Raw genomic sequence first — 26,986 nt, 5'->3', positions numbered from 1 at the left:
GTGAGATGTAATACACTGGTGCGGCCTACAGGCTCTTACACCTTTTAATATGAAAGTTTTTTTAGTGTCAAAATGAGAAATTTATTGGTAGCAATGGATAAAAAGACAATACAATATCAACAATCGTATGAAGGGCTATGATTGCCAACAACTATAACACATCATGTAATACAATGTAGTCAATGCGATCCTTCCTCAATCCAGCAGTATGAATGGAAGAGAGAAGGCCGACATTCGCTAACATGAAAATGTACAAGGGAAACAGGGTAGGATAGGGGTGGGAATACAGAGACGTCAAGGGTTATCCAGGTAAGCCAGTCAGGGTTCACACTTCACGAGTCAAACAATATGGACAGTAGAACAGCAGGTAAGCATCTGACTATTATATCGTTAAATAATAAGAAATGTCAGGAGCGTGAGAAGAGGAGATCCAAGGGTCCCAGACCTTTAGGAAGCTATCCATAGTATCAGCTCTGATAGCGTTCAATTTTTCCGAGAGGAGTATGTTATTGATCCTGGTGATGATCATATTAAGAGATAGGGTCATAGAGCGCCACTGTGCTGCAATATGGATTCGCGTTGCAAGAAGTATGAGTTGTGCCAAGCGAAATGTGGGATTATTAAAGCCCGCCGGTTTTGAACCTAAAAGACATATCTTGGGACATAGGGGGCATTCCCTATCCGTGATTTTTGAAATAAGATCAACCACCTGTTGCCATATGAGGGCGACGTGTGGACAAGACCACCATATATGGTACATGGATCCCCTCTCTCCACATCCCCTGAAACACAATGGGGAGACTTCCGGGTAGATGGCATTCAGTCTAGCGGGAACGTAGTAAGTCCTATGCAATAGTTTGAGTGAGGTTTCCACCAGAGAGACTTGCCAACTCCCCCTACTGAGAGTCTCACAGCAGGAGTGCCACTCTTGAGTAGTGAGTGATTCCCCAATGTCCTCCTCCCACTGTGTCATGAAAGGCAGTTTACCGTCAGGTGGTGGTCGGTTTAAGGAAGAGTAGATCAGGGAGAGTGAGCCTGTTCTCATAGGTGAGTACAACGCTGTCAATTCATATGAGGTGGGGTTATGTATCATATGAGGGGGAGATATGAGGCGTAAAAAGGAGAAAACTTGCGTCATTCTAAAGTGTTCTGAGGGAGGAGGGTGGAAGCGGGATATAAACATTTCCGAGGACATGAGTTTGTTAGCCACCAAAAAGTGGTTGAGTAGCGTAAGATTATTATCTTTCCACCATGCGAATTCAGGAGTATTAACTCCAGGTGGGAAATATGGGTTCGCTAGGATGGATACTACAGGGGATATTTGTGATTGAAGCAAGAGCTTAAACCTGACCGCCCTCCACAATAGTAAAGAGTATAAAGAAATAGAAGCCTTTACAGGTACATGTGCCATGATCGGACCCGATTGCCACATCAGGGATGAGAGGGTGTATGGATGTAGTAATTCATTCTCCAACTGTACCCACCTAGGGGAGGAGGAGGTAGCATTGCACAGCAACAGCTGGGAGAGCCGTGCTGCCTTGTAGTATAAGGTGAAGTTGGGAACTGAGAGACCCCCTAGGCGTTTGTGGTAAAACATAATGGATCTAGAAATGCGTGGATGGAGACCTCTCCAGAGGAATTTGAAGACCTCAGCCTGTAGCAATTTCAGATCAGCCACACGTATCGGGATCGGGAGAGTCCGAAACAAATAGAGAAGCTTTGGCAGGACTACCATTTTTATAGAATGTAAGCGGCCCAGCCACGATATGTGTGGTAGATTCCATCTGGCGAGGTCTGCTCTGATCGATCTGTACAAAGGTAGGTAATTAAGCCTATATAGAGCAGATAGAGAAGTAGGGAGAGAGATGCCAAGATATGGTAGATGAGATGTAAGAATTTTGAGAGGGAAGTTAGAGGAGAGAAGTGTCCGAATACCTGAGGGAGTGTTACATAGCATAACCTCCGACTTGGTTCTATTAACCACCAGGCCTGAGATAGTTGCAAATTTGTCTAATAGGGGAAAAAGGTTGGGGATGGAAATAATGGGATTCGTGATAGTAAGTAATAAGTCATCTGCGAACAAGTTAACTTTGTATTCCGAGTTCCCAATCCGCGCCCCCTTAATGTCCGGGTGGTGACGTATGAGGTTCGCCAGGGGCTCCATGATCAAAGCAAATAACGCTGGGGACAATGGACATCCCTGACGAGTACCCCTTTGTATGGGAATTGGAGATGGGGATGTAGAGGGAAGTTTAAGGTATGCCAGGGGAGAAGAGTACAACATCCGCAAGGCCTCCACAAAAGGACCCGCAAATCTCATAGCTTTCAAGACTCCAAACATATAGTCCCAAGAGACAGAATCAAACGCCTTTTCTATATCCAGCCCTAAGAGCGCTAGCGGTGTGTCCGTCTGTGATGCCCATTGAACAATATTGAGAACCTTGCGGATGTTGTCAGGTGCTTGCCTCCCCGGAATGAATCCTACTTGATCGTTATGCACTAGGTCAGGGAGAAGTCTATTGAGTCTCCTGGCCAAGATTGAAGTAAATATTTTAGCGTCTAGATTGATTAAAGAAATGGGACGATAATTAGAGGGGAGTAAGGGGTCCCTGCGGGGCTTGGGGATAACCACAATTGATGCTTGCAAAAATTCTTAGGGTAGAGGGGTACCGGACATTATAGAATTACATAAATTGGTAATATGTGGGGCAAGTAGGGGACTAAATTTTTTATAGTACATAGCAGAGAGACCATCAGGGCCTGGTGCTTTGCCTAGTTTCAAGCCGGAGATAACGTCGGACACTTCCTCAAGTGTGATAGCAGCATTCAGAGAGTCCCTAGCATTAGAAGAAAGATGAGGTAGAGATATAGAGTGTAGAAAGGCATCCACCTCCTCAACAGAGGGAGGAGAAGAGCGTTTAGAATAGAGAGAGGTGTAGAAAGAGTGAAAGGTGTCGTAGATCCATGAGGGATGGGAAGTGGTGACACCGGGTCTCATTTGGATGCTATGCACCTTAGTAGACTCTTGTTTCTGCTTCAACATGGAAGCAAGTAGTTTATCGGGTTTGTTGGCCCATTTGTAGTATGTAGCTTTAGTCCACCTCAGGGCTTTTTCCGTGGCATTCAATAAAATAGCATCAAGCTGTAGCCTAGTCGTTTGGATGGCTCTATATAAGTATGTAGTGGGGTTAAGCTGGTGGGCCGTAGTTAAACGGGTCAATCGAGCTTCCAGTGTGGTCTGGGCCTGGAGTCTGTCGCGTTTAAGTTTGGATGCTAAAGCAATAAGCTTCCCTCTAATGACAGCTTTGTGGGCAGTCCAGACCCATCCCACATCGGAATCAGGAGAAAGGTTGTTAGAAAAGTATGTCGAGATTTCCTCCTCTAACTGGTCTCGGACAGTAGGACGAGTCAGAAGCGACTCATTAAGTCGCCATGAAAAGGGGGTGAGGCATTTGGTGGCAAACTGAAAATGGGAAAAGACTATGTCGTGGTCCGACCATGCACAGTGGATGTGTCTCGAGTAAAGTAAATAGGATAGAGTGGCGGAGGTAGCCAGGATCCAATCTATTCTAGTGTAAAGATTGTGTGCGGGTGAGTAGTATGTATATCCACGCGTTCCCAAGTTATGTTCCCTCCAAGTGTCAGCTAGGTGAAGTGATTGTAAGGTTCCAATGAGGAGCCTCTGCTGAGGGCCTGTGCGTCTGAATAAACTAGTGCTGGAGCGGTCCAAGACACCGTTGTATACCAAATTAAAATCACCGCACCATATCAAGTGGTCAAAGGTGAGGGAGCCCAGTCGACCCACCATCTGAACCAGAAATTGCAGAGGGTCCTCATTGGGAGCATACGAATTCACTATACAGAGTTTAGTTTCCTGTAAGGAGCCCAGTATCAGGAATCTACCCTCCGGGTCCGTGTGTGTTGTGTGGAGAATAAAGGGGAAGGAATTGTGTAGGAGAGTAGCTACACCCCTGGATTTGGAAGTAAAAGAGGACAGATGAACTCTAGAGTAGTGGGGGTTGATATATTTAGGAAATGAGGTCTGGGTGAAGTGTGTTTCCTGCAGACAAATTATTTCCGGGTGATGCCTCTGGTAGTCTAGAAACGCTTTTTTGCGCTTAATTGGAGAGTTGAATCCCCTAATATTATGTGAGAGCACTCTACACATACTAAGTGAAGGGGAATGGGGTGTAATCAGATGAGTGTGAACTAAGACGATGCAATAAACCCTCTACAAGTAGGGGGCAGTCAAATAGTATAACCAGTGACTTAATAGTTATTGATGAGCGGATGGTTACCTTGACGTCACAAAACAGGTAAGGGTATGGAATAGGAGAAGGGGAAAAGGGCAAATTCAAAGGTAAGTACATAGAAAAAAGGGTAAACAATAATTCAACATAAATATAACATGCACCAGCAGTCGCCGACAGGGGTACACCACCTCCACTGCTCTCCCCCGTCGGTCGATCACATACCGGTAAGCGAGGCAACATGATAATCCACTCTGCCAAACAGCCTCGCCATAGTGATAGGAGCGAGAGTGATATGAGGGTGAACATCATGGTCACTAAGTAAAACATTGAGACAGGTAAATTAACCCCCTGCCCACCCCCCAAACCAAGCAACAGTCCCCGAGAGAACAAAATGAATATCAGCCATAATGGCTAAAACTCTTGGGATCCGAGAGTAAGAGGCTATATTCAAACAAACAGTCAAGGAACAGAGAGTCAACAATAAGAACCTGAAATCCGGCAGACCCGAACTTGTCCGGCTTCCGAGTGTAGATGTAAATCCTCGAAGAACAGGAACCACAGGAGAAGAACAGCAAAGTTCCTTTGCGTAATCAGGAGTAATGGGAGTCAGGGAATCAAACAAGGCCTCATGTCCCAGGTATGAACAGAGCAATCAGGAACCAAATACTCGCACAGCATCAAGTCAGCCCGGTTTCTGGGATTGAGTGCGATGTCTCTTGTGTGACGAATCTACTCGGTTCCACATTCTTTTAAGCTGGGGTTGTCTCCTGGGTAACGGCGGTGGGTCCTCGTAAGGGAGCCGTTTTTTGCGGAGGAGCTCCATTGCCTCTTGTGGAGTGCGTACAGTGTAAGTGGAAGAGTTAAGCACAAACTGCAGGCTAAAGGGGAACCCCCATTTGTAACGGACCTGAGCTTTTTGAAGTGCCAGGGTGACAGGTCGCATGTTGCGGCGGCGTTCCAAGGTGGAGGGAGCTAAGTCCGCATACAAATGGACAGAGGGCGGCATGCCCGGTAGCGGAGATACGTTCCTAGCTGCTTGAAGTATGCGATCTCTCGCCTCAGGGTAATGGAGTCGAAGCACAACATCTCTGGGTACCTCTGCGTTTTTGGGTTTAGTCAGAGCTCTGTGGATCCTGTCCATCCGCAGGAGTGATGTGTCCGCCTGAGGTAGGAGAGCCTGAAACAATGCGGTCACCGGACCGGGTAGATCAGTGAACGACTCAGGTAAGCCTCTGATGCGTATATTGGCTCTTCTGGACCTGTTCTCCAGGTCCTCAATCTTAAGTTCCAGGAGGCCAAGTCTCTCAGAATGTTCGGCAATGGAAGTGCGGTCAGCCTCCACCGCGTCAGCAATCTCGTCCGCTCGGACCTCTAGGTCCGCCACTCTGTGGCCCAACTCTCCCACTTGCCTGGTAAATTCAGCTATCGCTGAGGCCAGCTTGGCCTTAAACATGGCCTGGATGTTGCGGAATAGGTCGCTCTGCTCCGGCGGGTCAGCCTGTACGACAGGGGTAGGAGCCGTGTCAGTAATGTCCTCCTCCTCCTGGGTGTCCGGGAGAAGCGCGCCAGGAGTTGCCAGCGCCATCTTGGTCTTCGGCCCAGAACGGAACATGTCCGGAATGGTCTGTGAAAGCGACTGGGTCGCGGGCCCAGGTGAAGGCTGCTGCTGCTTGGACATCTTAGGAGGGTAGTCTGAGATACTCACTGCTAGGGAGCTGAATTAACAGCGCTTAATGAGGCTTAATCACGGCAGGTGGCACGGAGCTCACATGGAGCACGTCTTCACCAGTGAGCTGCGCGCATGCGCCCCCATGAAAGTTTTTTTATATATGTGTGCTGGGTGTAGCCTACAGGCTTACACACACTCGCCCGAAGGGAATTACAGGTGGGACCTACAGGTACTTCCACCTAGGTAGTTGTTTAAATAATGGCAAATGGAACAAGTCGCTGTTAAAAACTGAACAGTATGTCTTCCCCTACATGTTTCGGTGTCAGTACACCGTCTTCAGGAGGAGCTAAGGCAAACCAGGTCTGGTCTGGTTTGCCTTAGCTCCTCCTGAAGACGGTGTGGTGACACCGAAACATGTAGGGGAAGGCATACTGTTCAGTTTTTAACAGCGACTTGTTCCATTTGCCATTATTTAAACCCTTAAGGACCCAGCCATTTTACACCCTAGGACCCGGCCATTTTTTGCACATCTGACCACTGTTACTTTAAACATTAATAACTCTGGAATGCTTTTACTTATCATTCTGATTCCGAGATTGTTTTTTCGTGACATATTCTACTTTAACATAGTGGTAAAATTTTGTGGTAACTTGCATCCTTTCTTGGTGAAAAATCCCAAAATTTGATGAAAAATTTGAAAATTTTGCATTTTTCTAACTTTGAAGCTCTCTGCTTGTAAGGAAAATGGATATTCCAAATATTTTTTTTTTTATTCACATTTGCAATATGCCTGCTTTATGTTTGCATCATAAAATTGACGAGTTTTTACTTTTGGAAGACACCAGAGGGCTTCAAAGTTCAGCAGCAATTTTCAAATTTTTCACAAAATTTTCAAACTCACTATTTTTCAGGGACCAGTTCAGGTTTGAAGTGGATTTGAAGGGTCTTCATATTAGAAATACCCCATAAATGACCCCATTATAAAAACTGCACCCCCAAAGTATTCAAAATGACATTCAGTCAGCATTTTAACACTTTAGATGTTTTACAGGAATAGCAGCAAAGTGAAGGAGAAAATTCACAATCTTCATTATTTTACACTCGCTGTTCTTGTAGACCCAATTTTTGAATTTTTACAAGGGGTAAAAGGAGAAAAATTATACTTATATTTGTAGCCCAATTTCTCTCGAGTAAGCACATACCTCATATGTCTATGTAAATTATTCGGCGGGCGCAGTAGAGGGCTCAGAAGCGAAGGAGCGACAAGGAGATTTTGGGGAGTACGTTTTTCTCAAATGGTTTTTGGGGGGCATGTCGCATTTAAGAAGCCCCTATGGTGCCAGAACAGCAAAAAAAAATAACACATGCCATACCATTTTGGAAACTAGACCCCTGGAGGAACGTAACAAGGAATAAAGTGAGCCTTAATACCCCACAGGGGTTTCACGACTTTTGCATATGTAAAAAAAAATTTTTTTTTTTTTCACTACAATGTGTTCCCCCCCCCCCCCCCCAAATTTCACATTTTTGCAAGGGTTAATAGCAGAAAATACCCCCCAAAATTTGTAACCCCATCTCCTCTGAGTATGAAAGTACCCCATAACTCGGGGGGGGTTATTGTTATTATTATAATTTTTTTTTTTTTTTACTTTCATGTTACTTTCACTTTCAGCTTACCTACCTTTCCCTAAGGGACACACTTTCCCTGCACTAGGGGGGGCAATAGTCTTCTGTAAGGGGGCTCTGGAGCACAGAGGGGGGGGTCCCGGTCCTCTTCACACAGCTTTGCCCGCTGACTGAACTCAGCGAGCACGCAGAGCTGCGTGAGAGGTCAGGTAACCCCTCCTTTGCCGCGCTGCTATTGGCCAGACGATCGCCGGCCAATAGCAGCATTGCTTGGGCGGTGACAGTATTGTCACCGCTCCCAGCAACCGAAGGTGATTGGCGGTGTATTGTACACCGCTGATCACCTTATTTTTTGCGAGTCATCAGGTCACAGGTGACCCGAATACCGGGAATCGGAGCAGATCGCTTGCGTGATTTGGCAAGCGATCCCTGCTGAAGGATTTCAGCAGAGATCCGCTTCTGATCTCCGCCGGGTGAGCGGTGGAGACCAGGAAAAGACCATGACGTATGCATAAGTCATGGGTCCTTAGGGGGTTAAACAACTACCTAGGTGGAAGTACCTTTAGGTCCCACCTGTTATCGCCTGTGGCGAGGGTGTGTAAGCCTGTAGGCTACACCCAGCACACACATATAAAAAACTTTCATATTAAGGCCTGTAGGCCGCACCAGTGTATTACATCTCACTCTTGAGGTGTCACGGAGAGGTGAATAAGTGTAAGAGCCTGTAGGCCGCACTATTACAGCTCATAAACTACTCCACACGGCGGTGTGGATCAGCTGTAACTTTCTCAGTGTCTATTAGGTAGTGTGTGGTGGTGGTCAGAGAACCAGGCACTTCTTGGAGTACTATATAGGAGTGGATGTGATCTGGCCAAATCACGCCACTTACTAGGCAATCTAAGCGCATATTTTAAATTGTACTTCACCATTTTATAATTAATAAAAGCTAAGTTTTATTAGGTGGTCCTCCACTAGGGACCTTTAGTGCCCTGAGCTTCGGCTACAGGGTTTTTGTGTAAATTCAAATTTTTGGTCCCAGACTGACCTGGGTATAACAGTTTTTGTGTTCTGCGTTACGCTGTGCGCTGCAGTGCGCAATGACGAGTGACATCCTCAACGCGATGTCACCGTCAGTGCGCACAGTGACAGCTCAGGACGCCGTCGGAGCCAGAAGTAGCGTGGACCCCGGGAACAGATAATTATAAAACCGGGGATGGGGGAGGCAATGGGGCAGCGGTGGCGTTCTCTGGGCGGTGCGGTGGTTGGACTAAGGACCGGCGGGGGGGGGGGGGGGGTCAGGGTGGTGTGCTGAAATAGCCGATAACTTATACCGGAATATCGGCATAAGGTATCTGCCTTAAAGTCCACAGAATATCGGTATCTGCCGTAAAAAAAAAAACGATATTAGTCGATCCCTAATGGGGTCATACATTTATTTTTATCAAGATACTCCAAAATAGCATCTCTTAGAAAACCCTCAAACTATTTACATACAATGGAGGTTAAACTAACAGGTCTATAATTCCCGGGGTCATCTTTTTATCCCTTTTAAAATATTTGCACCACATTTGCTATGCGCCAGTCCTGGGGAACAGTCCCTGTTACTATAGAGTCCATGGGGAATATTTATCAAAGCTGCCTGAGTCCCGCATCAATATAGACCAAACTGCAGAGGGTTAGGCCGGTCTATTCTGTGCCTAATTTATCAAAAGGCGCACGGCTCTGGATAAATTCTGTCCATAGACTTCGTGATCTATGCTTTAGACTTTATTTAAACCTGACAACAACCTAAAAAAAAGTCCAAAAAATGGCTCTATTATAGAAATAAATAAAAGGGGGTCTATTTGAGAAAGAGACCAAATTATTAACCTACAATACGCCACACAGGCGTAACCTTTGAGCCCCAGTAAAAATGAGGTACAAATGATCAGTATATAAAAGTATATATAACTTTATTAAATACAAAGACTTGAATTAAAAATATGCATATAGAAAAAAATATGTCAATGTAAGTACATTAATAAAAATGAATCTCAAATTTACATCATATATTCAGGGGTGTGGAAATTTTTTAAAAAACTACTTGTCCAAGGGACTAAAGCGGTACACAATCTACTTGTCCCTCAAGAAAATCCACTTGTCCTGATAGATAAAATAATTTCAACCAAAATAGTACGATCCCCCCCCCCCCCCCCACTAGACCACCAGGGATGGATATAAGATCCTTTAGACACTGCTGTCAACTTAGACAGCGGTGATCTAATGGTTTAATAGCGGCCACGGTGATCGCAGCATGCCAGGCTATTAGCGGCAGGAGAGCTGTAGATCCTTTTACACCCGAGGTAAGCCCAGAAAAGTCTAGATGTAACTTTTTGATCACCATAAAAATTTCTCATATGAAGTGACCAAAAATGAACAATTCTGGACTATTCTTTTACATTTACACCGTTCACCGTACGGTTTAATTAACATTATATTTTAATAGTCTGGACATTTCCACATGCAGCGATACCACTTATGTTTATTTTTGTACATTATTTTTATTTAAAGAAAATTGAAAACTTTTATTAGGAAAGGGGCTTATTCACATGTGTACGCACTTTTTACAATATTTTAATCACAATTTTTCAGTCTCAATAGGGACTTACCGTATATACTCGAGTATAAGCCGACCCGAGTATAAGCCGAGACCCCTAATTTCAACCCAAAATCCCAGGAAAAGTTATTGACTCGAGTATAAGCCTAGGGTGGGAAATACCTCACCCCCCCCCTGTCATCATCCAGACCCGTCATTAACATCCTCATCATCATCCCCTTGTCATCATCCCACACATCCCCCCCTTATCATCCCACACATCCCCCCTTCATCATCCCCTTATCATCCCACACATCCCCCCCTTCATCATCCCCTTGTCATCATCCCACACATCCCCCCTTCATCATCCCCTTATCATCCCGCACATCCCCCCTTCATCATCCCCTTATCATCCCACACATCCCCCCTTCATCATCCCCTTATCATCCCACACCCCCCCTTCATCATCCCCACCCCCCTTCATCATCCCCACACCCCCCCTTCATCATCCTCTTCTCATCATTCGCCCTCAGTGGTCTTCAACCTGCGGACCTCCAGAGGTTTCAAAACTACAACTCCCAGCAAGCCCGGGCAGCCATCGGCTGTCCGGGCTTGCTGGGAGTTGTAGTTTTGAAACCTCCGGAGGTCCGCAGGTTGAAGACCACTGCGGCCTTCAACATCATCCAGCCCCCCTCTCACCCCCTTTAGTTCTGAGTACTCACCTCCGCTCGGCGCTGGTCCGGTCCTGCAGGGCTGTCCGGTGGGGAGGTGGTCCGGGCTGCTATCTTCACCGTGGGCGCCTCTTCTCCGCGCTTCCGGCCCGGAATAGAGGCGTTGCCTTGACAATGACGCAGAAGTACGTTGGCAATGAACGCACCTCTGCGTCGTTGTCACGGCAACGTGACTATTCTGAGGCCGGGCCCGAAGCGCTTAGAAGAGGCCTCCCCGGTGAAGATAGCAGCCCGGAACCAGTATCCCACCGGACGACCTCCTCACCGGACAGTCCTGCAGGACCGGACCAGCGCCGAGCGGAGGTGAGTACTCAGAACTAAAGGGGGTGAGAGGGGGCTGGATGATGTTGAAGGCCGCAGTGGTCTTCAACCTGCGGACCTCCGGAGGTTTCAAAACTACAACTCCCAGCAAGCCCGGACAGCCGATGGCTGCCCGGGCTTGCTGGGAGTTGTAGTTTTGAAACCTCTGGAGGTCCGCAGGTTGAAGACCACTGCGGGTGGGGGAGTTCACTCGAGTATAAGCCGAGGGGGGTGTTTTCAGCACGAAAAATAGTGCTGAAAAACTCGGCCTATACTCGAGTATATACGGTATGTGTTACTGGGGGGTGTTCTGCTTCTCCAGTTTATGTGCTGCATTTTGTGTCAGAAAATACTGGAAGTTGCATTTAGTTACTAGATAACTACAACTCTCAGCATGCCCTGATACAGTCTATGGTTGTGTGGGTGTTGCAGCATGTTGCACTGTATAATAGTACAGTTAAGGTTATTGTGTAACATGCTGGGAGTTGTAGTTTTGGTTTGTGTCAGCTGCAGAGCCATAGGCTGTGTGAGGGAATACTGGGAATTGCAGTTAGTAACTACAACACCCAGCATGCCCTGATACAGCCTATGGCTCTGCAGCTGACCCAAACCAAGACTACAACTCCCAGCATGTTACACTTTATAGTTCTACAGTTTAGGTTATGGTGTAACATGCTGGGAGTTGTAGTTTTGGTTCGGGCGTGTTTGCGCGCATCCGTGGGGCTCCTAGTCGGCGGGCATGAAGGGGGGGGGGGGGGTTCTGGGGGTGCAATTTAATGTGGGTGGCCAGAAACCACTAAAAATAAATACACCGCTGCCCACCCCACATCATACATCATATACACACATCACACATAGACAGACATCATACATCATACATCACATACATACATCACACATAGACATCATAAACATCACACTTAGACATCATACACATCACACATAGACATCATACACACAGTATACATTACATACACATCACACAGACAGACATCATACACACATTATCCATTACATACACATCACACATTACATACACATCACACACAGACATCATACATTACATACACATCACACACAGACATCACACATTATACATTACATAAACATCACACACAGACATCATACATTACATACACATCACACACAGACATCACATAGTTACATAGTTAGTACGGTGGAAAAAAGACATATGTCCATCAAGTTCAACCAGGGAATTAAGGGTAGGGGTGTGGCACGATATTGGGGAAGGGATGGGATTTTATATTTCTTCATAAGCATTAATGTTATTTTGTTCCAGGAATGTATCTAATCCTGTTTTAAAGCTGTTAATTTTTCCTGCTGTGACCAGTTCCTGAGGTAGACTGTTCCATAAGTTCACAGTTCTCATGGTAAAGAAGGCGTGTCGCCCCTTGAGACTAAAATTTTTCTTCTCCAGATGGAGGGAGTGCCCCCTCGTCCTTTGGGGGGGGTTAACCTGGAACAGTTTTTCTCCATATTTTTTGTATGGGCCATTAATATACTTATATACGTTTATCATATCCCCCCTTAAACGTCTCTTCTCAAGACTAAACAATTGTAACTCCTCATAGCTAAGATGTTCCATGCCCCATATTAGTTTAGTCGCGTGTCTCTGCACCCTTTCCAGCTCCACAGTGTCCCTTTTATGTACAGGCGACCAAAACTGAACAGCATATTCCAGGTGAGGCCGTACCAATGCTATATAAAGGGGGAGTATTATGTCCCTGTCCCTTGAGTCCATGCCTCTTTTGATACATGACAATATCCTGCTGGCTTTGGAAGCAGCAGCCTGACATTGCATGCTATTCTGTAGTCTGTGATCTACAAGTACACCCAGATCCTTCTCTACCAGTGACTCTGCCAGTTTAATCCCCCCTAAGACATACGACGCATGCAGGTTATTAGTACCCAGATGCATAACTTTACATTTATCCACATTGAACCTCATTTGCCAAGTGGATCTACCCAAGTCATCTTGTAACTTATGCACATCCTCTATAGACTGTACCGTGCTACAAAGCTTGGTGTCATCTGCAAAGATAGAAACAGAGCTGTTAATACCATCCTCTATATCATTGATAAATAAATTAAACAACAGCGGGCCCAGTACTGAACCTTGGGGTACACCACTAATTACCAGGGACCAATCAGAGTACGAATCATTGACCACCACTCTCTGGGTACGATCCATGAGCCAGTGTTCAATCCAGTTACAAACTAAAATTTCCAAACCCAAAGACCTTAACTTACCTGTCAGACATCTATGAGGGACAGTATCAAATGCTTTAGCAAAATCCAGAAACACTATGAGGGGCATTTACTAATCTTTTACTATGTAGTCTGGTTTTTACCCTGTTTTTTTCTACTTCATTTTTGACTATGTGCGACAAATTTACTAAATTGTTGCACGGCATTAATAAATTTGGCACACATAGGCAAAAGTGGGAAATTTACTTCATGTAGTAGAAAAAATAGTCTGTTCCTTTTTCCTGCTGTCTGAATAGGTTTGGCTGCCAGGTTTCCTTCTGGATCTTTTGTTTTTGAGTTTTTTTTTTTGCTTTTTCACCACATCTAAATAATTCAATAACTACAGTGGTCCCTCAAGTTACAATATTAATTGGTTCCAGGAAAACCATTGTAAGTTGAAACCATTGTATGTTGAGACCATAACTCTATGGAAACGTGGTAATTGGTTCTAAAGGCACCAAAATGTCATCCAAAATAGGAAAAAGTGACAAAGAAAAATAAGTAGATAACTGATATAGATAAAGCAAATCCTTACATATAAAAGTAATAAAGATCTGCTGGGAGCTGTAAATTACTGTCTATGTCAGTGTTTCCCAAGCAGGGAGCCTCCAGCTGTTGCAAAACTATAACTCCCAGCATGCCTGGACAGCCAAAGGCTGTCCGGGCATGCTGGGAGTTGTAGTTTTGCAAAAGATGGGGCCACCCTGCTTGGGAAACACTGGTCTATGTAGAGGACAGGAGCTTCTTCAGGGGTCCTGTACAGTACAGGCAATGTCCCAAACAAGTAATGGAGTCGCCCTCACCTGGTGTCCAAAAGAGCAGCTAACCCTGATACAGGTAAAGTGTACAGAACATGTAATACCAGACACCAGTCAGTGCATACACTTCAGTAATACAGGGGTTTTACCAGTGAATGCCCATTTTGATTGGTTGGTTCTTTCAGCCATTGACACGTTTTACAGATCTGGACTGTCTGTAGCATTGTATGTTGAGTCTGGTTTCAACTTACGATGGTCCAGAAAAGACCATTGTATGTTGAAACTATTGTATGTTGAGGCCATTGTAAGTTGAGGGATCACTGTAAATTGTAGTCATGGCTCAGAAGTGGTAAACGGCGTTTAGTGTGTGTGTGTGTGTGTTTATTACATTTTTTTAACACAGTTTTTTTCTCCCTAAATGTACTTACACTTTTTTTTTTTTTTGGTTACTTCTTCTACAGATCTGTGTATCCTGTGGACTCCTTCGGATTCGGTGGACTACTTCGATGACCAGCGTTTTTCTTTGTTTGATTTTAATAAAATGGTTAACGAGGGCTTGTGGGGGAGTGTTTTTTGTAATAAATTTTTTTTTAAACCTGTTGTGTTTTATTTTACTTTACTAGACAGGCTTAGTAGTGGAAGCTGTCTTATAGACTGAGTCCATTACTAAGCCGGGCTTAGCGTTGGCCACAAAAACAGCTAGCGCTAACCCCCAATTATTACCCCGGTACCCAACACCACAGGGGTGCCGGGAAGAGCCGGTACCAACAGGCCCGGAGCGTCAAAAATGGCGCTCCTGGGCCTAGGCGGTAACAGGCTGGCGTTATTTAGGTTGGGGAGGGCCAGTAACAATGGTCCTCGCCCACCCTGGTAACGTCAGGCTGTTACTGTTTGGTTGGTATTTGGTTGAGAATAAAAATAGGGGGACCCTATGCGTTTTTTAAATATATTTAATTATTTATTTAAAAAAAAAAAAACGCATAGGGTCCCCCCTATTTTCATTCTTAGCCAAATACCAACCAAACAGTAACAGCCTGACGTTCCCAGGGTGGGCGAGGACCATTGTTACTGGCCCTCCCCAGCCTAAATAACGCCAGCCTGTTAGGCCCTTAGGCCCAGGAGCGCCATTTTTGACGCTCCAGGCCTGTTGGTACCGGCTCTTCCCGGCACCCCTGTGGCGTTGGGTACCGGGGTAATAATAGGGGGTTAGCGCTAGCTGTTTTTGTGGCTAGCGCTAAGCCCAGGTTAGTAATGGACTCTGTCTATAAGACAGCTTCCACTACTAAGCCTGTCTAGTAAAGTAAGAAAAAAACACAACAGGTTTTAAAAAATTTTTATTGCAAAAAACACTCCCCCACAAGCCCTCGTTAACCATTTTATTAAAATCAAACAAAGAAAAACGCTGGTCATCGAAGTAGTCCACCGAATCCGAAGGAGTCCACAGGATACACGGATCTGAAATGAGAAGAAAACAAAAAAAAATGGGTTAGTACATTTATTATCACCTGCTCACACATCTCCCGCCCCGCACGACTACAACTGCCAGCATGCCGTTACAGTAAGGACATGCTGGGAGTTGTAGTTGTGTGGTGCAGGAGATGTGTGGGCAAGTGACAAGCTTGTCCCCTGCCCCCAGCTGCAGGACTACAACTCCCAGCATGCCCTTACAGTAAGGTGGGGCGGAGGCCGGGCACAGTGTTTCCCAACCTGGGACTTGTAGTTTTGCAACATCTGGAGGCACCCTGGTTGGGAAACACTGTTTTAGGCCAGTGTTTCCCAACCAGGGTGCCTCCAGATGTTGCAAAACTACAAGCCCCAGCATGCCTGGACAGTCAAAGGCTGTCTAGGCATGCTGGGAGTTGTAGTTTTGCAACATCTGGAGGCAACCTGGCTGGGAAACACTGGCCTAAAACTGTTTCCCAACCAGGGTGCCTCCAGATGTTGCAAAACTACAAGTCCCAGCATGCCTGGACAGTCAAAGGCTGTCTAGGCATGCTGGGAGTTGTAGTTTTGCAACATCTGGAGGCAACCTGGCTGGGAAACACTGGCCTAAAACTGTTTCCCAACCAGGGTGCCTCCAGATGTTGCAAAACTACAAGTCCCAGCATGCCTGGACAGTCAAAGGCTGTCTAGGCATGCTGGGAGTTGTAGTTTTGCAACATCTGGAGGCAACCTGGCTGGGAAACACTGGCCTAAAACTGTTTCCCAACCAGGGTGCCTCCATATGTTGCAAAACTACAAGTCCCAGCATGCCTGGACAGTCAAAGGCTGTCTAGGCATGCTGGGAGTTGTAGTTTTGCAACATCTGGAGGCAACCTGGCTGGGAAACACTGGCCTAAAACAGTGTTTCCCAACCAGGGTGCCTCCAGATGTTGCAAGACTACAACTCCCAGCATGCCTAGACAGCCTTTGGCTGTCCAGGCATGCTGGGAGTTGTAGTCTTGCAACATCTGGAGGCACCCTGGTTGGGAAACACTGTTTTAGGCCAGTGTTTCCCAACTGTTTTAGGCCAGTGTTTCCCAACCAGGGTGCCTCCAGCTGTTGCTAAACTACAACTCCCAGCATGCCCGGACAGCCAAAGGCTGTCCAGGCATGCTGGGAGTTGTAGTCTTGCAACAACTGGAGGCACCCTGGTTGGGAAGCCTGCGCAACTTACCGGCTTCCGTAGGATCCAGCGCTGCACGACACTGCCGCGCGACGATCTCCGACAGCGATCGTCGCTGGAGCCTCGGAAGGGTAAGTGAACTTCTTCGCCGGTCCCCTTCAGCTGTTTAGTTTTGCAACAGCTGGAGGACTACAGTTTACAGACCACACACCAGTGGTCTGCAAACTGTGGCCCTCCAGCTGTTGCAAAACTACAACACCCAGCATGCCCTGACAGCCAAAGCCTATGGCTCTCAGGGCAGGAGCCCGGGCTGACATTACAGTGCAGCCGCCCGGGCTCCTCATACGGTCTCCCCGCTACACCCCCCCCTTGTCTCCCGCCCGGGCTCCTCATACGGTCTCCCCGCTACCCCCCTTGTCTCCCGCCCGGGCTCCTCATACGGTCTCCCCGCTACCCCCCTTGTCTCCCGCCCGGGCTCCTCATACGGCCTCCCCGCTACCCCTCCCCCTTGTCTCCCGCCCGCGCCGCTCAGCTCCCGCTGCTACAAGACTACAACTCCCAGCGTGTCCTCACTGTAAGGCCATGCTGGGACTTGTAGTCTTGCAACATCAGACAGATGGGAGTTGTGTGGCGCTGGCAGGTGAGAGGGGGGGGATATAAATCACTGCAGTGTCCCGGTAGCGCAGTGAGGGTAGCGGGGAGAAAGTATGTCGGAGCCCGGGCGGCAGGAGCTTTTCCTGCTCCATGTTGGAGCTGGAGTAAATTTAGTCAATTTTTATGGCCGTTGCGACAGTTTATTGCGCAACTGCGACTGTCTCAGTTAATAAATTCCTGACCACTGCAAGTAAAAACTGAAAACTTGCGTAAATTAAGCGGGAATTTTTTTTTTTTACTTTCTAGCTCTTGCTAGGGAAAGTCGCACAATTTATAGGGTAGGCGCAATTGCGACAATTTTGCGCCAAAAATAGTCAGATAAAAATGACTAAACCCCTTAGTAAATGCCCCCCTATATCCACAACCATTCCTCTGTCAAGGCTTCTACTCACCTCTTCATAAAAGCAAATTAGATTGGTTTGACAACTTCTATCCTTAGTAAACCCATGCTGGTTATCACTTATAATACAATTATCCCCTATGTATTCCTGTATGTAATCCCTTATAAGTCCTTCAAACAATTTACCCACAATGCACATTAAACTATAGGTCTATAGTTTCCTATGGAAGACCTAGAGCCCTTTTTGAAGATTGGCACCACATTCGCCTTGCGCCAGTCCCTTGGAACAATACCAGACACCAGTGAATCTCTAAATATCATGAACAGGGGTACAGATATTACTGAACTTACCTCTCTAAGAACTCTTGGGTGCAATCCATCTGGCCCTGGAGATTTGCTTACATTTATATTACTTAACTTACCTTGTACCATCTCTACATTAAGCCAGTTCAGTACATTACATGATGTGTTACCAGCACTGACCTGGCCAATGTCAGCTCCTTTTTCCATAGTGTATACAGAACTAAAGAACCCATTCAGTAGCTCCGCCTTCTCTTGATCGCCCGTGACAACCTCCCCATTATCATAATTAAGGGGTCCTACAGGCTCTGTCCTTGGTTTTTTTGCATTTATATATCTAAAAAAATATTTAGGATTAGTTTTGCTTTCTTTGGCCACCTGTCTCTCGTTTTTAATTTTTCCTGTTTTTATTACATTTTTACAGATTTTATTAAGCTCTTTGTACTGTTTAAATGTTATAGCTGACCCATCAGATTTGAATTTTTTGAAGGCTATTTTTTTGTTGTTTATTGCTCTTTTAACATGATTTGTCAGCCATGTAGGATTTAGTTTTAATTGTTTATATTTGTTCCCCTTTGGTATATATTTAGCTGTATAGTTATTTAGAGTTGATTTAAAGATGTCCCATTTACCTTCTGTATCAGTATTTGAGAACACCTCCCCCCAGGCTATGTCCTGTAGTGCAGCCCTCAGCCCAGGGAAGTTTGCCTTTTTAAAGTTATATGTTTTTGCCTTCCCCGTCTGTCTTTGTTTCCTACATTTTAAGTCAAAAGTAACTATATTGTGGTCGCTATTACCAAGGTTTTCCCGCACAGTTACATTACCAACCAGCTCTGCGTTGTTGGAAATGATCAGATCCAACAAGGCATCACTTCTTGTTGGGTCCTCCACAAACTGGCCCATAAAATTATCCTGCAATAAATTTAGGAATTGTCGCCCCTTTGTAGTTTTAGCCAACCCCGGAACCCAATCTATATCTGGATAGTTAAAATCTCCCATTATTACCACTGTACCTGCCCGGGCGGCCCTCTCTATTTGTTTATGAAGCCAACGTTCTATCTCTTCAGTGATATTAGGGGGTCTGTAGATTACACCAAGTATAATTTTTCAGTATTTCCCTCCTTTGTAATTCTACCCACAGTGATTCCACCTCCTCAGAATCATCACACACTATGGCATCGTTCACACTTACTTTCATACCACTTCTTACATACAGACAAACTCCACCACCTTTTCTGTTCATTCTATCCTTGCGAAACAATGTAAACCCCTGCAGATTGATAGCCCAGTCATTCGAGGAGTCCAGCCATGTCTCAGTGACCCCAACTATATCTATATGTTACTCCAGTATCAAGGCCTCAAGCTCCCCAATTTTATTTGCTAGGCTTCTGGCATTTGTGAACATACACTTTACATTTCCATCCTTTATGTTATTGGGGTTAATGGGATTCAAGGGTGTAAGTTTTATTTTCCTATGAAGCCTATTCCTATTAACTATTCTAACCCCTCCCTCCGCTCCACCCCCAGGTGCATTTATAATTCCCACCTCTCTATCTACACTATCTTCCCCCTCTTTGCTGTAGGTTCCCTCCCCCCAAGTCCCTAGTTTAAACACTCCTCCACCCTTCTAGCCATCTTCTCCCCAAGCAAAGCTGCACCCTCCCCATTGAGGTGCAGCCCGTCCCTACGGTAGAGCCGGTAACCGACAGCGAAGTCAGCCCAGTTCTCCATGAACCCAAACCCTTCCATCCTACACCAGCTTCTGAGCCACTTGTTTACCTCCCTGATCTCCCGCTGCCTCTCTGGTGTGGCTCGTGGTACTGGTAGTATTTCAGAAAATACAACCTTGGAGGTCCTTGCCTTAAGCTTGCGGCCTAAGTCCCTGAAATCATTTTTAAGGACACTCCACCTACTCTATACATTACATACACATCACACACAGACATTATACACACAGTATACATTACATACACATCACACATAGACATCACACATTACATACACATCACACATTATACATTACATACACATCACACACAGACATCATACATTACATACACATCATACACAGACATCACACATTATACATTACATACACCTCACACACAGACATCATACATTACATACACATCATACACAGACATCACACATTATACATTACATACACATCACACACCAACATCATACATTACATACACATCACACACAGACATCACACATTATACATTACATACACATCACATACAGACATCACACATTATACATTACATACACATCACACACAGACATCATACATCACATACACATCACACATTATACATTACATACACATCACACACAGACATCACACATTATACATTACATACACATCACACACAGACATTATACACACATCACACATACACTCACACCCTACATATACAACCACCCTTCCTGTCGCCTGCATTCTCTGTCTACTCACCTGATCCGGCCATGAGTGGACATCAGAGCTGTAGTCCCGGCCGGTGTGATTTTTCATGGGTTTGGAAATCTCCCCTCACACCGGACGTCCTGTCCTCTCTTCCCTCCCCCCTGCTCTGTGTTTTCCCCGTGCAAACATGCAGCCTCCCCGTGATGGATTAGGTCCTGTGAAGAAAGAGCAGGGGAGGGGGAGGGGAGGAGCTGTGTGCTGAGCTGTGGACATCCTTTCTCTCCCCCTGTCGTCTTGTGTTATGTGTAGCTGCGTCCTCCATCCTCCGGGAGGATTAGATAAGGGGGCGTGGCTCAATTATGTAATGCGAACGTGCGACCTCTGGCTCTGCGGTCAGCTGGGGGCCGCCGCCCCCTCCATATACTCTGTGCGCCGGTGTGAGTTGTAGACTTGCATCCGCTCCCGCGCCTCACACCGGCAGTAAAGAAAAATAAGGGGGACGTCGGTCTGTTCCTGCTAGCCCGATACAGGGCTAAATCTATAAATAATTCACCTGCCCGGCGCCCAAAACTACTTGTCCCGGGCGTCGGGCGATAGAATTTCCACATCCCTGTATATTATTAAAAAGCAGGATGAGCAAGAAAAAGGGGGGTGGAGTCAGTGTAGGTAGAGTATAAAAATATATATAGACCAGTAAAAAATCCGTGTGTAGAAAAATATATATGAAAGAATCAATATATATAAAAATACATATGTATAAGGTAGTCCAATAAATACAGTGGTCCCTCAACATACGATGGTAATTCGTTCCAAACGACCCATCGTTTGTCGAATCCATCGTATGTTGAGGGATCTGTGCAATGTAAAGTATAGGAAGCTGTACTCGCCTGTTCCCGCCGCTCCAGACCAGGTCCTCACCGCTCCCGATGCTGTCCCGCTGCTCCGGTGTCTTCTTCGCAATCCTCTGGCTCTCTTCCGCATCTTCTGCAGGGTCCGGGCCTCACTTTCTGGTGACGTTATTACGCTGCTGCGCCGGCGTGACGTGCTTTGTGACGTAATAACGATGCCGGAAAGCGAGGCCCGGACCCTGAAGAAGATGCGGAAGACGCCGGAGGATCGCGAAGTGGACCCGGAGCAGCGGGAATAGGTAGGCGAACCTGCCCGGGATGCTTAAACTGCTATCCGACAGCAGCTTAAGCATTTTGTGCTGTCGGATAGCAATTAATGCGATGGCCCTGACATATAAAAGCATCGTATGTCGATGCTGACATCGACATGCGATGACCTCTGAGAGGCCATCGTATGTCGATTTTATCATATGCCGGGGCCATCGCAGGTCGGGGGGTTACTGTATTGTAAACAAGAACACAGCGCAATTAATGTGACCCAAGCCGCCAGAGACAAAAATGAGGATTGTATAGGAAACTAAAGTGTAGATGAGGTGCAAGTGCTTAAACAGAAAACATTCACTGCAAAAGTGAAAACATTTATCACAAAGTGCAAAGCAAAGTGCAACGTGCTGACTATCAGTGATAACAAAAGAACAAAGGATAATGCTAGATGCGAATGCTGAATAAGTAAAACATAAAAGTGCTAAATAGACAAGAGCAGCTGAGTATAAAAGATGGAGAACAGAAAAACAACCGGACTCTACCTCACGCCTGCTTCCGGGCAAAACGCGTCGTTGATCCTTAGCAGGCGTGGGGTAGAGTCCGGTAGTTTTGCTTTGTTCTTGTTTACAATATTTACAATATTTATTGGACTACCTTATACGTGTGTGTGTGTGTGTATATATATATATATATATATATATATATTTTTCTACACACACATTTTTTACTGGTCTATATATATTTTTATACTCTACCTACATGGACTCCACCCCCCTTTTTTCTTGCTCATCCTGCTTTTTAATAATATATGATGTAAATTTGAGATTAATTTTTATTAATTTACTTTGACTGTATATTTTTTTTCTGTCCTATATGCATATTTTTTATTCATGCCTTTGTATTTAATAAAATTATATATACTTTTATATACTGGTCATTTGTACCTCATTTTTATTTCGGCTTAAGGGTTACTCCTGTGTGGCGTATTGTAGGTTAATAATGTATTTAAACCTGCTCCAACATGGTCTGACATTTCGGCATACTTTCAACTGATGCGACTTGTCGCAGAAAATTTGCTTTTGATAAATTCACCACCAATGCATTTCCGTCTAAAATAGACTAGAATGCATCATGTTCTAAAAATCCTCTGGTATTTAGACTGCGACTTTCTGTGCGACAAATTTAGACAGGAAAAAACAGTCTAAATCCTTTGCTAAATATCCCCCCCATGAGTATTAAATATAGGGGTCTGTCTATTGCACTACTTAATTCCTTAAAAACACGGGGTTGAATGCCATCTGGACCTGGTGATTTGTCTATTTAGATTTTTTTTGTATAGGGTTCAGTGAGGGTGAACCTGCTGTCATTTTCCCTTTTTAACCAGTCTTCTCACCAACATCAGACAATCTGGTTGTAAGCTCATCAGGGAAACATTTTTGGCTATATATATGGTGGGGAGTGCTACGCGGTGGGTCGGGGGGCCGGTCGCGGTGGGGGCGGGGCATTATCGGCTTATCAGCAAGGTAATTGCCTATACCGATAATGCCCAAAATCGTGATTATCTGCCGATAATATCGGCCATACCGATAATCGGTCGATCCCTAATTATATATATATATATATATATATATATATATATATATATGTGTGTGTGTGTGTAAGGGATCGACCGATTATCGGTATGGCCGATATTATCGGCCGATAATCACGATTTTGGGCATTATCGGTATAGGCAATTACCTTGCTGATAAGCAGATAATGCCCCGCCCCCACCGCACCGCGACTGGCCCCCCGACCCACCGCGTAGCACCCCCCACCGTAGTGCTGGGCAGTATACCGGTATGGATTTTTGCCCATACCGCTATACCGGTCGGGCCCCTCCCCCACCCTCCGAGTCAATAAAAAAAATAAAAAAAAATAAACTTACCCGTAATGGGGGGGGGGTGGTCCGGGCCATCCATCCATCCTTCCTGTAGTGTCCGGCGGCATTCCGGGTGGAGGGTGCACCGGTACGGGCTGTCCTTCTCCGGGGGTCCTCTTCTCCACTCCGGGCAGGCTCCGGCCTAGTACGCTGTATAGACGCCGTGACGTCAGGTGCGTCGCTGCGCACGGGCGTCACTGCGCAGCGGCGTCTATGCAGTAGTAGTAAGCGTACTAGGCTAGAGCCTGCCCGGAGTGGAGAAGAGGACCCCCGGAGAAGGACAGCCCGGACCGGTTCACCCTCCACCCGGAATGCCGCCGGACACTACAGGAAGGATGGATTGCCCGGACCACCCTGACAGGTAGGGGGAGAGAAGCGGGTGGTGGCGGCGCCCTATGGCACCACAAAAGCCACCACAGTGCATTGATTTAAAGCGCCCGCTTTAAATCAATGCTCTGCAGCGGTGTCGAGGGGGGATAAATAGCCGATAACTTATACCGGAATATCGTTATAAGTTATCGGCTATCGGCCCTAATCTCCACCGATTATCGGTATCGGCCCTAAAAAAAACCGATATCGGTTGATCCCTAATATATACACTTTTTGTTAAAGTTCCTAATTAGTAATATGTATTTTTTTTCTACTTATGGGGTGCCTTTGATTACTACACACTAATCCTGTTGTTTTTTGGCTCCTACCAGTCCAACAGAGAAGTGAAAGATAACATGAACAGAAAATCCGAGAACTCCTCAACAGTTGAGGGAGAAGCTGCTGATTGGAGAAGTGAGCTCTGTTGAAAATACTGTTCTGTTATAAAGCTATGATGGCGCTTGGATTATGATGATTGTAACATTGTGTGTGTCAGGTTCCTAAAATATGTCACTATGCCATGGTCTGTTTCTCTATGGAGGAGGTGGAGTATTTAGAAGGACATAAGGATCTGTATGAGGATGTCATAATGGCAAAGAAAAAGCCCCTCACATCTTCAGGTAAGAGGAGACTTTTGTTGCTTGCCTTATTATTACATATAGACAATGTATTCACTGGGTCTCTCCTTCTATAGATCGGTCCAGTAATGGAAGTACACCAGGGAGAAGTCCCAACCCTGAGCATTATAAGGTAGAGAAATGACAAAAAAATAAATAATGCACCTAGATAGAAATATTGGATGGCTGTAAACTGCTGCATGCAGTTATGTAAATTATTATAGATGTGGTCTTGTTAGACACTGGGTCTTGCCACAAGAGCACCTAAAAGTGTGTTTCCCTATAAATCAGAGGCTATATTTTGGTAGTGTACCTTTTGTTAAGACATACCTCTGCAAAGACTTTTTGTCTACTTGACAACATTTGCGATGGAGTGCATCATTGCACTTTTTTTCAACAAATTGACCGCCATCTAGACTGTTCAGACCAAGCTGTTGGAACAAATGTTACATGTAGAGAAAAATGATAGCAGGGACCACCACACTAACCTGAATAAACAGATGCATGTTTTACCCTGTTTGTAACCCTTCTTATCGGGCGAAAATACGATCACAATTTCCTCTTAACTGCAGTGGAGGCAGGCTGCTGCTGTATGTGAATTGGTTTCTCCAGCCCACTCTGCCAATGCCAAAAACCCAGCCACCTCTGGCCAATAACCCCCCACATCTCCCATAAATATTCATCCCCTCTTCTTCAGCATGTCTGTGAATGGGGCGGAGTGATCAACAGAAGGGGGATTATTGACTAGACTGGACCGGAGAAAGCATTTGGACACAAAGCGGCAACACACTTCCATTGCTGTTAAGAAGAAAATGACTAAGGTTGTAACAATAGATCTCCTGAACAGCTGCACCAATTTTCACCTGATAAGCATTTAAAAAGTCACCTTTTGAGGTTGCACACATGGCGAACAGAAAGAAAGACCTATATGATGGCAACTTCCCCCCCCCCCCCCGTGCTTATCAGAAGGAAATCCTAAGCATGTCTTGAGAAACCAGGTACTGCTCCTCACCTGCTCAATACCATACCTACAGTAAAACATGGTGGTGACAGCATCATCTTGGTTTTTTCTTGGTTGTGGGAGGATATATATGTGAAGGAAATAATGTACTAATCATTATTATTAGAAATATATGGAGAGAAAAATAATAAAATACTTATGGGGGTTTGCTATAAGCTGCCCAATGTAATGGAAGCAGCAGAGGACCAATTTTTGAGGCAAATGGATAAATATAAAAATCACAGTGATGTAGTTATGGGGGACTAATTATCCCGACTTGCTGCAGATAATGATTATTATTTTTTTTTTTCTATAGTAAATGTTTATTAAAAGATTTTTAAACATACACAGTAAAATTTTAGCTATCCGAACAATGTATCCAATTAAACAAGAAAGCATGAAACAGTACGGACTAATAGAGGCATTAACGATTCAGGAACACCAGCTGCAGAGCACCATGAGGGGCAGTAGTCCTATACTATACAACACATTACTAGGTAATACAACCCATCACGGGTACATATATTATGCAGGTAGTCGGCAGCGTAATCTTAGGTATGGATAGCAAAGGCACAAGGAGAAAGGTATGAAAGGATAATGAGAGTTAAGGGAAGAGGGAGGGAGGGAGGAGAGAATAAGGATGAGCAGAACGTATCACTTACCCTGCCTGCTGGGGCGACAGTACCAGGAATCAACAGCAGTGACAAAATCGGTGTGTAGTGGTTAAGGGTACGATGGAGGGGGGGGGGGGGGACCCAGAGTTAGTAACCTCTAAATGCTGTGTTCAGAAGTCAGGTGAAGCCACATATGTCAACCATGGAGACCAGACCTCTTGGAATTTATCAAGATGATGTCTTGAGTCAGCCAGCAGTTCCTCCATGCGACATATATGCGACACCTCAGTGAGCCATGATGAGAAGGTAGGAGGGGAGGTAGATTTCCAAAGACGAGGGATCACTGACTTGGCCGCTATTAGAAGGAAATGTGCTAACTTGGAGGGATGTCGAGGTGCTGGGTAAGGGAGTATCGATAGTAGGATGGAAGTTGGGCTTTTAGTGATTGGAAGTGAGGTCAGGTGGGTGATCGCCTCTAGTATTTGAGACCAGAAAGAGTGTAAAACTGGACAGGTAAGCTATATATGTGACATGGTTCCCCCTGGTTGGCCACATCTCCAGCAGGCATCTGTAACCGAGGGGTACATGCGAGATAATAAAGCCGGTACGCTATACCACCTGGTGAGGATTTTATAATTCGTCTCTTGCGCTTTGCTAGAGATCGAGGATTTATGACAGAGAGAGCGCGTTCCCAATCATCATCTGGAATGCTACTATGCAGTTCGGATTCCCAGGCAGCGCGATAGGGTAGCGGCTTTTGCGCATTGATGTCAAGGATAAGCCCATAAATTGTGCTAACCGCATGTGATATGGGGGAAGATTGTACACACAGAGACTCAAATCTAGTAAGGGGGCGGTGAAGAG

General features: G+C 45.5%; 1 protein-coding gene across 2 annotated transcripts in view; it reads left to right on the top strand.

The window, feature by feature from the left end:
* Nucleotides 1-26,986, top strand: part of LOC130282601 (oocyte zinc finger protein XlCOF6.1-like) — a 253,071-nt gene that overhangs the window by 9,933 nt on the left and 216,152 nt on the right. For both annotated transcript variants that reach the window (XM_056531004.1, XM_056531005.1), the window contains exons 2-4: nucleotides 24,224-24,305; nucleotides 24,388-24,511; nucleotides 24,586-24,641. In XM_056531004.1, coding sequence (XP_056386979.1) covers nucleotides 24,412-24,511; nucleotides 24,586-24,641 — 156 coding nt within the window. In that variant the 5' untranslated portion in view covers nucleotides 24,224-24,305; nucleotides 24,388-24,411. The remainder of the gene's footprint in view (nucleotides 1-24,223; nucleotides 24,306-24,387; nucleotides 24,512-24,585; nucleotides 24,642-26,986) is intronic.

This window comes from Hyla sarda, chromosome 7, assembly GCF_029499605.1.
Source record: "Hyla sarda isolate aHylSar1 chromosome 7, aHylSar1.hap1, whole genome shotgun sequence".
Classification (NCBI taxonomy): domain Eukaryota; kingdom Metazoa; phylum Chordata; class Amphibia; order Anura; family Hylidae; genus Hyla; species Hyla sarda.
Note: the sequence above shows the minus strand (reverse complement) of the source record. Positions and strands in the feature narration are given on the sequence as shown.